At 34.3% G+C, this 13,160-nt stretch overlaps 1 protein-coding gene across 1 annotated transcript; it reads right to left on the reverse strand.

The window, feature by feature from the left end:
- Nucleotides 1–1,401: 1,401 nt before the first annotated feature.
- LOC137388245 (protein unc-93 homolog A-like) lies at nucleotides 1,402–7,302 on the reverse strand. Its single transcript, XM_068074744.1, has 7 exons — nucleotides 7,221–7,302; nucleotides 5,745–5,972; nucleotides 4,352–5,367; nucleotides 3,949–4,095; nucleotides 3,374–3,509; nucleotides 2,250–2,384; nucleotides 1,402–1,624 (listed from the first exon to the last, which is right to left on the reverse strand). Exons 1-7 carry the CDS (start codon nucleotides 7,300–7,302, stop codon nucleotides 1,413–1,415), a joined length of 1,956 nt encoding a protein of 651 aa, XP_067930845.1. The 3' UTR covers nucleotides 1,402–1,412.
- Between the last annotated feature and the right edge of the window lie 5,858 nt (nucleotides 7,303–13,160).

A 13,160-nucleotide genomic window follows, 5' to 3' on the forward strand; every position in this document is an offset into this window, starting at 1 on the left:
AATTTCCCTGAAGATGAACATTTTAAACTGGCCTACTTTAGAAGACCGTAGGTCAGATATAGATATAAGTATGCTTAATAGAATTCTTAGTGATAATATAGCCATCGATATTAAAAACCACGTACTTTTTAACACAACAAGTCGAACACGAAAGGGATTGATCAGAAAGGCAATCTCATGTGATGTGGCCAAATATTGGTATTTTAATCGCATCTTAACAATGAGTGCTTCTGGGTCCAATGCCTTGTCAGCAATTACAGTTGCAGGCCCCTCTTGTAATACCTAATATCACACTTATCCTTGAGAGGTCCCTGTCTGTATGCCTGCCTTGTCGACTTGTTGGCTTGCTTGCTTGTATCGTTTTACTTAAATCGTGTTATTAATGCAAGCAACAAACAAATATATATAAATATTTTGCTTGAGTTTCTTGACTAGATTAACTAGTTTCCTTGCTTGTCTTGTTGACTTAATCAAATAGTTTTTGTTTTTGCATATTTTCTGTAATCATCCGTTATCCGATTGCTCTCTTGAAGCAATCGTCTTATAATAGACCAAAAACCCCTTATTTTCTGTCTTTATTGACTTGTTTAACTTGCATAATAAATTGTCTTATTGATTTAATCAAGTCGTTTATTTGTTTGTCTCGTAGAAAAAAAAAAAAAAAAATGCTGGTACATAATGAAATCTCTATAATGCACCCATCCGGGCGCGAATGAGATAATATAGTAGACTAGACTCTTGTAACTTTGATTATGTACATGACATTTAGGTGAGTTTTGTTAACATAAACCTTGCACGGTTTCACCTAATACGATACGTAAAATTTTTGCTAAGATATTTTTTGAACACGTCAAGTCGATTAGGAAGTGCAGCATCTCTTTCACTATTAGGTGATCCATGGACAAGTCAGTATTGTTGCAGTGCTTAATTGTTTGTTTAGTGCAATATCGGATGCTTTTGGGAACTTTCTGGCTCAATTTGGTACATGTTTCAGCAGGCATTTAAGTTTGGATGGATAATATTATTTGTTTGAATCTCTTGATTCTTTAGATAGTTAGAATGTTAGTGTAAATAATTAGAGACAATTGTCATGGTTGATTTTTCAGCCAGCATTTTTCTTAGAGCTTTTCTCCAAAAGCTCTAAGATAACTTTCGTGAAAGTGTTAAAATACTTTTATTTGGTCTCTATTTGTTTTGCACTCAAACTAGGTTGCCTTCTTCAAAAATCTTTTTTAGTGAAAATAGAGGAGTCAATCAGTCAGTCCTCTTCAATCTAGGCTAAAATAGCTTAAGCTTTTGTCAAATTAGTTGTTGCAGCATTTCATAGAATTACTGGTTTACTCTGTGGTACTGCTTGAGATTATTTTATAAGCAGGTGAAAAGCTTTGTGTCATTCACTATATTTAGTATGACTAAAGCGTGCCTTTTTTCAGAAGTAACTCTAGTATAAGAAAGCAAAAGCAAGATAAACACACTAAAATGAGAGCAATATAAACTTTGACAGTAAAAGTGAAGAGACCAAAAGCAATGCCAAATGTCCCCACTAATGATCCCATCCCAATTCCAGTAACTACTAATGTCATGGCATAGGCTATTTTTCGTCGGAATATCACAGCCACAAAACCTGCAACAGAAGCACAAACACTGATGCAAAATGAGATGGTATTACAGCATTGACATAACAACAAAGTGATAGTATACTTCTGACAGAACAGGCGAATATAATTCTGAGGCGAATATAATACACTGATGCTAATAAAGTACTAGTAAATTACTGATAGAAAAACAAAGTGTGTGTAAACGACTTTGAAAGAGAAGGCACTTGTTACTAACTACATTTTTCTGCCAGTCTTGTTCTAACAATAGGATTAAATGTAGATGCTCCCTAGCATAAATCATATCGTAACAAGTAAAGAGTTTCTGGGTTACAACAACTCTATATGAGACTTTGATTCATCTCAGTTTTGACACAATTTCGGTTATGCTTCTAAAATGGCTGTGAAAATGCAAATATGAAAATAATTCATGTAATATTCTGGCAGCGTTTCAAGTTCTGCTTTGTCAAAATTAATTTTATCAGGGTTTATACTGAGTTAAATGCAATGTTTAAGATTTGAGGCCGAATATCCCCTTCATTAGCAATGTCGTAATGAACTGAGAAAATTCGTTTTTACTATCCCTGGTCATGTTATAAGCTACTTGGATTTTGTAAGCTGGAAGGTCGAGGATAAAATAAGCATAAAACCTACTGTTTATTTGTGTTCCCAGCACTCCATCTGAGAGAGCCCATAGGCATGGAATCAAAAAGGCTACAGGGTGAAGTTTAGTGTTGGGAGGGACCCATAGTAGTAAGCAGGCAGCAGATGTAAGGGAGATAAGTATACCTGAAAACACAGCTATTATATTGAACTTTATCATTAGTAAAACAGATTTTAATTACGTTAAAGAAATTGAAAGAGGAAACAATGCTCAAGTACAAATTATAAAATAAGGAATTGTTTCGCTTTTCATTATCTAGCGCTAGGACAAACGAAGCCAACTTTTTGTATTCCAAAATAGTTTTATTTATTGACATTTGGCAAACTTATGTGTAAGATTGCTTGCATCGATACTCTGAAAATCATTTGCTTTAAATGTTTGGTAAGCAATTTAAAAACTGAAGCCTGGCTGCTGCAAGCACCAGCAATTACCAGGATGTGTATTTAATGTTACAACAAATCGTAACGCAATATTGAGTAAAAAAGCATTGCATGTATGTTCATAATAGGGCAATGGTTACCGTGAAATGTTTCCGTTTCATAAATGAGAAAAAAATTTGGGGATTAGCAAAATCTTAAGCTGAAAGATGAGCATATCTTGACGGGAAAAGGGAAGTCATTTGAAAAAGAGTTCAAAAGCTCAAGAAGATGAGTTCTGGTACATTTTTCCAATTAAAGCAATACTATGGCATATTGTGGGTGTTCAACATCCTTTTCAATTCGTGAGTGTTGCCAACTACTTCACTCATGTAATGAGCTTTCTCTGAATTGGTGGTGCCCTGACTAACTCATAATAATGTCACAGGAAGCCATATTGTGCATTTCATGAGACAAAAAGTGATTTTGCTTTTAAATTTGAAAATCAATGCGAACTCCATTAAAAAATGAATTTCAATAATCAAAACTGAACTGCCCACAAAAATAATTGAATAAAATCTGAAAGTGGATCAGTCTAAATTGTCACCAGCATTCTTAATACATTGTTTTTATGGCTGGTATAAATCACTAGGCATTTAATTAAAATATATTATCTTGTTTATAACGGGTCTCGGCTCAACTCCAAAAAATTGGTTTAACCATTTTTTGCTACAGGAAGAAACAGCTAGCCTACTCACTTGTAATAATGACGGGTGCTCTGCCGATTGCCTGCACAAGTCTGCCACTCGTGAATGCTCCTGCAGCGCTAAATGCAAATGCTACCATAATTACATAGCCGAGTTTATCCACTCCATATGCACAAGATATGAAACCCTGAAACAGTTATATTAAATCTGTTTTATTTCTCAGCATATCAGTTTATTTACCAATTAAAAAACGAATTAAAAAAATAACCAAATTTACACCATGAAAACTTGTTTTTGGAAGCTACTCTTCTAAGAAAGATTACAAATGATGCCAAAATCAGTGAGTAAAATACCATCAAATAGTTAGTCAAGTTGTTTCACTCTCTGTCATTAGATGTAAACTTTGTAAATGAAATGACTACCACAAGTTTTAAGGCATTCAATTTTATATAATCAACAAGTCAAAAGGATGACAGGTTTGTGAAAATCACAAAACTTCAATGATTTTTTTCAACTTGAACTTAGAGATTTGACAGCTAATGAATTGGAAATGATGCAATGTCCTTTTTTTGAGCATTTTTTGTAAAAACAAAGTTTAGTAGTGGCTGGCTGACTTAAGCACATACAGCGCTGTAATTAGCAAGCATGAGGCTGGCCATGTAGCCCATTCCGATGAGTAGTGGCATGAGAAGTAAGGTTCGAGGGTCTTTGCCTGTCTCTAGCAGTTCTTGCATTGTCTTTTTTAAACTCCCACTTCCTGGTCTTTTTGCTACCTAAAATGTGTACCTTAAGGTAACACCTCACAATATATGTTTATTGCCATTCAAGCTCATTTTGCACAAAGACTTCGGTATCATTCACTTACGTGTACAAGAGCTGTACATTTACTTAACATATTTAATAATAAAATAGTAAATTATCATTTCCAATACTAGACTACGCTTACAGATGCTTTTTGCCAATTTTGCTTCGCGTTATGCGTTCATCAGTTAAATATTCTATATAGGAGAAAATCAATTGAGGACATACCTTGAGTGTCCGCAGACATATAACAATGAGCAGACAAGCTAAGATAGGCAGAAGCGTGTTAACAGCAAAGTAAATATACTGCTTTCCAATCTGGACAGTCTTACTACTCGTCTTGCCTTCACCATCATAGTATGAGAGTCCACAATTGAGGTCGCCAACTTCTTGAGCAGACTCATTGTTTTGGTCAGTTACAAATAAGCCAGCATATGAGGTTGAGGTAAGGTTGAAAGGCCTGTTAGCGAGTTCTGTACTCTCATAGAGAAAAAACAAATCTCCCAGAAGCAATGAGCTAAGAAGATTTCCCACGATATGTGAACATAGAAAGAAACAGAAGACAACTCCATTGAATTTGGTAACAACTTGTTGAAGAGGTTCGGTAGAAACTAAAGAGTAAGTTGTAGAGATGTTGAGGATGTAGACTCCTTCGACAGCCCACCACAGACCAATACAAAAGCCTGAGTAAAGACTCGCGGGCAACGTTAAATAGTAGGACATGTAGAACATGCTGAGAGGGTAGATGATGAATCCTGTTGTAGACAAGACCATGATCCACTTTGGTCTCAACTTGCTCATGAGCGGGTTAACGCACACGCCCCCGAACCACATGAAGCAAAACAAGGAACCATAGCATACAAGTGACAATTGTTTATCTTCTCCTAAGCTGTTCATTGCATTCCTTACACTAAAAGAGCTAGAAAAAACGAGCAAAAAAGCAAGGCCGATGGTTGTCAAGCGCTTATAGCAATCGATGCGAACTTTACGAACATGGCTACTTGAAAACAATGAACCATGCCTCGAAGAGTCTTTCGCAACCATTCGAGCAGCCTCAGCCAATGGAAGTCGTCCTTCCAGTGTGTCAATATACTCAGAGTTATCAAAAATATCACCATCCTCATCCTCTTCATTTACTGTATCAAAGACTGTTGCATCTTTACCTGACTTCTGGCTCAAGACCTCTTGGTAGACATCAAGGTAGCTCTGACTTGCCAACAGCAGAGATGAACCCAATACCTGACCTAAATGTAGAGCAGATAAATTACAAATAGGGTTAATGCACGCCAAGCAGAAATAAAAAATAAGAAAGTTGATTAGATCATGTATAGCAGTTTGGATTCGATTTGATTTCTCTAGACTGCTCCCTTAAGTAAAGCTCTCTAGTTTTGGTATATCATTATTCTTTACCAACCCTTTTAGTCCTTTAGTTTTAAGTGGTTAGAGAATCGCAGTTGAATGACTTTCAAAAACTTCGCGTATTCAAGTATCTATGCTTCTGCTCCAGCAATGTAATCACAATGCCAGCATTTATAGAACAATAGAGCATTTTACAATCAGCCTGTAGAAGATATTGTGTCGAGCGTGTTGCACATAAACGGTGCTGAACAACTGAACTTACCTGGATCTGAAAGCCATGACAGGGCATTTCCAGGAGCTGAGATGAGGTCTGCTGTAAACTGAGAAAAACGTGAAGTGTTACCAAGAGACGCAATGTCTTCACCAATGTTCAGATCATATTCTGAGGCAAACCGGGAGCTTGGAGTGCTTTGGCTAAGCTCAACATCTGACGTTGGCTCAAGAGGCTCAGCTTCATTTTGAACGACTGGTTGAACCGTGAATCTGTACTCTTCAACACAAGCAAATATGATAAGGCTCCTATTAACAAAAAAATTTCCTTGGCTTGTAGCTTAGAATGTTTTGAATATATAGATGTGATGGCAAACTAAGTCTGACTGCTACTGGCTTTGTGTTATCTGCCAGAGATCAATGGTAGTTAAAGCAAGCTTGTGGCACCAAATTCCATCATCAATTTTGGTAGTTGCACAGCCTACTGCTGACCCTCTTTGAAGTTCATAAAAACAGAAACAGACACCCCTGATGGGTGACATAATGGGGGGCATGACCATACTGAATAATGCTGTGAAACCTTGATTTTTGAATTTCAAAGTTTGCATGAAACTATTGAACCTTATTATTTTGTGTAGAAATATATACTAGAGGGAAAGATAAATCACAGCTAACAATAATAAAAATAACAAACATATGTAATTGTTTATTTGTAAATATCAATAAGCAAAAAATGGATCAGTAATGTAATATTTATCAGTTTAAGCTTTGACACCAGAAGTCATGGTGATGAAAGTATTAAGGATTGTCTTGATATTAACTTCAGTTACCAACTTTCTATGAATGAAAATCAATAATTTCTGACACGCTCTGTAGTCTTAAGTGTTTTGGTCGGAGTAACTCATCTTTGCAATTTTAGGTTATGTTTAATCACTTACTATACTGGTGACAGGAGATGCCAGGTTCTTTTTTTGGATTACTAGAGTTTATGGTCGCCGCAAGTAATGGCCAACAGTCAATCTGATCATGCTCAGAGGTTATTAAAGTTTGCAAATACCGTCATAACTGCCAGCTTAGAGTTGAATTCCAACCGCGAATATGCACTGATAGTCTGTCTTGGAACTGATTCAAATTTACTGTTAACAGCACTACATTTGGTCACCTATTTAGTGCCCTATATTTCAACCATTCAATTACATGTTTTAGGCATACACAATGTATATATGTTTAATGTTCACTGTTGGCTAACCATTTTTCGCATTTCTATTTTTATGGCAGCTTTGTCATATCTTCTGTTAGATATGACAACAAGATTTTACTCATTGTAAAAAATCACAACATCACTTCAAAACCCACATTTGTGACAAATGTATGGCCAATATTCCGATGAGAGAATAACTACTCTCACAGTAGAGAAGCCATATTTAAACAATTTTAGGTTGGTTGATGATAGTTTTATCTGTTCTTTTTTCATCAAAGCCTCATCTATTTTTTTCTCGTTCTTGTGACACAATTTCTCTTTTCTTACTCACAGAAGTCGAAATCATTTTTTGCACACTCCTGTGGTCATCTTTTTTCACAATGCACTTCCACCAGTCTCGTTCAGTCATGCCTACTCATCATTTCAACCATTTCCTGGGCATCCTACCCTTACCAGAAGAACTGTTCTAGCCAAGTCGTTTTACTCTAACAGAGTTAGCTGCTGCGGCATCAAAAGTTTCACAGTCAAACTGAGGAGCTCTCAATCTCGTAATCACACTTGCCCCCCACCGGTTGGCACGGGTTTTTAGTATACCTCTGTGTAATATCACTTTAAGTAGTACAGAGTCTTGAGCGACATCACAGGATAATCAGTGCAGATCGCCGGCCATTTCATAAAATCTATACATCGTCTGCTGATTCTTATTTGCTCAGCGTTTATTATTTTGACTATTAATATATTGTTTATTATTAATAAAGTTATCTTTTAGAAATAAGTACTAAACATTGTAATTGTAATGTATGTTTCATTATTGGGTCAGCAGACTCTTACATAGGCAAGTTAAGAAGTCAACCAATGTGATTTCTTTAGCTCCTCACTCAACCTAATCATTCAGGAGTGAGGTACATGTTACATGTTGAGTGTTTCATTTTTCGAGAATCCCATTAAATCAGCACTGCACATAATGAAAAAATAGATACATACAACAAACCAATGTGATAACACTCGTTGAAGTAATACATGTAGCACGCAAACAATGTGATCACACGTATTAAAGTAAAACTTATAGCAAACAACCAATGTGATTACGCCAATGAAAGGAAACAATAAACACACATTTGTATTGTGTGATGCATATATTTTCATCACTATTTTACCAATTTTCCATCAAATGTAGATGACACTTTGAGAACAAGAATGAATCCAAGCATAAATTTCATACCAATTTGAACTTTGAACATAGTGTAGCAAAAAAGTTAGAGCTTGGTAATAGATACAATGTGTGTTTAGGAAGGGTACGACAACTACAAGTTTTACTAGCCAATTTGTCATTTTACCAAGTATGGTGTTTTCATCTATAGGAAATAGGCAATAATTAATGAAAAACCTGCGGCTGAAACTCATAAGAGATAATGCAGAGGTTTTTAAACAGTTTTTTTGTTACTGTGTACAGATGTTACTATTTATAATATTGAACAATTTATTTCTGCACTGATACCTTAAAAACAGTTTTCAAGTCCACAAAAGAAATTTTCTCCGAACTTTTCAAGACAAGAAAAGATTAATGAAAAGCAACTTGACTTTTCTACAAGGCAGGGGCGGATCTACTGTGGTGCATATGGTGCAAATGCACCACCATAAATATGGCAAAAAATAAAAATAAAAAGATTTAAAATCCATCAAGAATTGAGTAAATTACAATTCATTTCACTGAGACCTTGCTTTGGGAAGAAATGAACAAAAACGGCCTAGTAGAGCTCGTTATAATGAACCAGTTTAAATAACATTGACCTGAATTTGTTTAGCTTATAAACAAATGAGAGTGGTCCCAATAAACATCTCCAATTGAGCCACAACTTTTTCGAAAGAAGTACTACAAGCAATTTTAAAAGCAAAATGTCTCAAAAGGAAGGTCAAGAACGAACTTTAGATCATTTCTTTCGACGACAAAACAACAATTAAAAAAGTATGCCCTAATATGTTTGTTTTATAATAGCATCGTTATGTAGCTAATACTACGAAACATTTTTTATGGTAGTTTGCAGAAATGATGGCTAATTTCTGCACAGCCAAACCAAATGGCTGTTGAGGTTTTGTGATTGATTTTGTCTTGATTTTATTTTATTGCACAAATGTTTGTTAACTTTCTGTTTACATGTAATCTTGATATACATAGTATAAGGAACATTATAAAACACCAACTTAATTAATCATATCCAATGTCAATTATTACCTCCTAACTTGTTGTTTGCTGCAAATAAATGATTACACTTGTTTGGGCTCAAACACACCTCTCCTTCATTCTAAGATGCCTAAATTTCAAAAAGTTCCGCTAACGCGGGGCCAGGTAAGGGGGTCGCCCCGCGCACCCCCTCCCACTCTAGATATATTACATAAATTTTGCACCACACACTTTTTTCCTAGATCCACCCCTGCAAGATGCCTAAATCTCTAGGAGTTGGAGTAGTGCTCTCATATGATGCACTAAAATTATTGTCAGGGATTCTAGGTTTTTGGGATAAAATTACTTTTTCCATGAAAAATTACTTTTTCATAGATTACCTCGTTACTAGTTTTACTTGCAATAGCTCTACCATGTCCATAGCAAATAGTAGACAAGAGAGATGATTTCCTGGTTACGTTAATTTATTCACTGTTGAGTTGTTCAGTTGCTATTTGGAGTCTCCGCATAGTAGTAATAACAATGATTATATAGAATTATATGTGTTATGTCTAAAAGCATTTATGAGTATTGAACTGAAGCTAGTATTCTTGAATGTAAAAGTACTTATTAGTGGCTACAAATTGCTAGTAGCTAGTGGCTCTTCTGAATTGCCTCATCCATTATCCCAATAAGTGGAATTCTTCAATGTGTGTGAAGATATATGTATATATATAGAGTCGTCTTTCTAATTTTCGGCTGTTTTTATAAATTTCTCATGCAGATCAGTCTTATTGGCATGTTCATTGTACAATTGCGCTTTATAGGTGTTTTCTCTCAAATATAAAACACAAATGACAAATTTTTATTGCCAAACACAGACATTCTCAGAGTCTTTCTAATTACCTAATTCTTAAAATAGCCGACTCAATATAACGGCTGCAATTTTCATTCTTAAATAGTTGAATGTCTTTCAAGTGTGTATCTAAAATTACTAGACGGTTCATATCCTGCAGTAATATATCTGCAATATAATATGCAATATAATAATCATCATTAATATATCAGTATTATATTGTATTATTATAATATCAATATAATACAATCATCATTAACTTTACTAATCATCAATGTTGCTAATTATAGTAATAGGAAAAATAATTATAATAATAGTGATGACCATAATAACGGTGATAATAAAATAATAATACTAAAGAACTAGTAGGAATAATAATGATGATAGAACTTATAAAACTAATAATGATAATGGTACCCGTAAAATTATGTAATAATAATGAAGATAATACTACAATGAAAACAGTAATAATTAGATCTAATAAGTAGTAATAATTATAATACTAATTCTGCTACTAATAATGCTAATAAAAATAATAAAATAATACTGTTGTTCGCTGCAATGCCAGTGTTAATGAAATAAGCTAATAAGCATCAGTGAATATGTACATTGTATAATGTACATTGACATACATATATATGTACATATATATATCTATGTATATATATATATATATATATATATATATATATATATATATATATATATATATATATATATATATATATATATTGTGTATACACTAAAAGGACAATATAAATACAATAGCTATTACAGACTAATAGCCAGGGCAAGTTAAATAAAAGTAACAGGGTTGAAAAGCTGGGTAGGTGAAGGATGAGACCTACTCTGTTCAGTGCTGCCGTCGCTTCTGCGCTCTGGACTTATTGGATCCATGTCAACCTGCCTGAATAAGAAAGTTCTATTCAGAATGGGCAAGTGGCTGAAGCCATAGCTCAAGTAATATTGGCAATTTGCTAGTAGGTACATGTAGCGTACACTGCATACCGCTGTAGATACACAGAGCTGAACTAATAGCATAAACATTAGGAGTTAAAGCTTGTTATATTCTTTAAACCTTAGTGACGCCTTTTATTTTTGAACATTTTCATACAAGTTGACCATATTTAAAAACCTAATTGTAAGAGAGAAAAGTTATACACAATCGATATTAACAGAAAGTTTCACAGCGCACATAAGAAACATCTAGCTAGTTTTAAAATCTAAATTGTCCAGCTAATAAGCAGTCATTTAAAATAGGTAGTTTACTACATTCATTATGTTCATAGCATTAGCTAAGTTAGGTCATTTCACTTGTTGTACAGCTGAGGACAACTCCAGTTACTTGAAACACATATTAGACCAATCTTTATGAGGACTTGTTAATTAACCATAGGGTCGTCCTTGAAATCATTTCTATTACAAGTTTGAAAAGGTAGGTGATGACATAAAAGTATATGAAGTTTTGATGTCATTAGTGCAATAGTTGTGCTATAGTCAGTGTTGTCATAAATCAGTTTAGATTTTTACTGATATGTAGAAGTTGTCTTCTCATATAGCCAAAATTGAATATTTGGTGTTAATTGATTAGAACGTTAATAAAGATTGCTCATAATCATTGATATATGAGCAATTTCGTTAAAATACCTCTATTGGGTCAAGATTAGAAATACGATTATTTTGAATTGCACTGGAATAGAAAAGATTCGATGACATGGTGGAGACCACAATCTTGCAAATGATTAGCTGCATCATCGTTCTCTTATAGCTGACTGTATAATAAATATATAGCTGTTCTATTCAACATTGAACATGCACATGCTATCGTGTATAAAAATGCTTAAATCACAAAAAAAACAAGAAATCAGCAAACATTGATCCATTGTAAAAGTGCTTCAGTATATAAAACGACTTAACCGGCGATAGTTTGTTAACTAAACAGCTGTAAGTAATGAATCGGTTTTTTTACATATGAATTGAATTAATGTTTTAAAACTGCTTACGGAAGAATATGAGCAGCTTGAGAGTTTATACACAGTTTTAAATAGTAGATAAATTGTATACATACGAGTAATTATTGTGCAATTGTAGAAATAGATGCAAATATGCAATAGGTGTATGAACTGTGTCTTAGTCACGGTATAACGCAGCTTTCTTCAACATTGACTAGTCATGGAATATATTACATAGATATTGTACAACAGCTGTGGTACAGAAGAAATTGCTTACACGTGATGCACTGCAGAAACTGTGGTGGTTTTGTGCATTACCATGTCGCAGTATGTACATATATATTTCTTATCATGACTATTAGGCTTGTCAGTTCCTTGCACCATGACAAATCGTCACGAGTAGTCAACACGTGCTTAATTATTCCATGGGGTGATAAGTTGTTTGAATAGTGTAATGATTAATGCTCCTAGATTGCAATACAGAGGGCCTCAGGTCAATTTCTTGGCCAAGTATATTTTTTGATTAATGCTATTACTGTGACTTCAGATGGGCGAACGGACACAGTTCTTATTATAATAACAGTTAATCATTTTAGCACACATTGCATTTATTTATCACACACTATCATTTATTCTCGATTACACACTGCTATCTTAACAGTCTTCCACATATCTTTTAACAATCTTCCACCAAATATCCGTTCTCTTAGCAAAGAAAGGCATTTTAAACACTACTTGTCAGACTATTTATTCAATTTTAATGACTAGCTGTTGCTTTTTTCCCCCTTTTTTGTTTTACTATTGTTGTATGGCCTAATTTGAAGGACATTTCTATTTGTGAAATGAAATTATTGCCAATAAAGTACTATGTATATATATATGCTATCAAAGTAATCATCTATACCATGCATCATAATTGACTGCTTGAATCAAATCTACATAAATTAGGATATTTTCCTGTGAGCTCATATCAAAAATTGTCCTGTGAGCTACTCATAGAAAAAATATGACACTGTCTCTACTTATTTGTCTATCTAAAATTGCAGTTTGAAGGAGCACTGAAACCGGTTCAACAAAATAGATCACAAACATATGTGCACAATTTTAACAAAGGCATACTGAGAAGATAAGACAACTTTACTTACTTGAGGTGGATAGCAAACTCCGACTAGTAGCAGTTAAACTGGTGTGTCTAACTAGCAGCATGAATGCACTGACCAACTAACAAGTTCAATAGACGCAGTTACCAGCTCAGCTGTTTATTCAATAGGACTAATGCGGCGTGTAATAGTTAGACA

Source organism: Watersipora subatra, chromosome 2 (assembly GCF_963576615.1).
Source record: "Watersipora subatra chromosome 2, tzWatSuba1.1, whole genome shotgun sequence".
Lineage (NCBI taxonomy): Eukaryota > Metazoa > Bryozoa > Gymnolaemata > Cheilostomatida > Watersiporidae > Watersipora > Watersipora subatra.

Excerpts from the sequence above, each read along its gene's own strand:
- LOC137388245 (XM_068074744.1), bottom strand. The coding sequence starts at position 7,302 with ATGACTGAACGAGACTGGTGGAAGTGCATTGTGAAAAAAGATGACCAC. Across the intron at positions 4,096-4,351 it reads TATGTCTGCGGACACTCAAG|GTAGCAAAAAGACCAGGAAG; the intron begins GTATGTCCTCAA and ends TACACATTTTAG. Across the intron at positions 3,510-3,948 it reads TGCTTGCTAATTACAGCGCT|GGTTTCATATCTTGTGCATA; the intron begins GTATGTGCTTAA and ends TAACTGTTTCAG.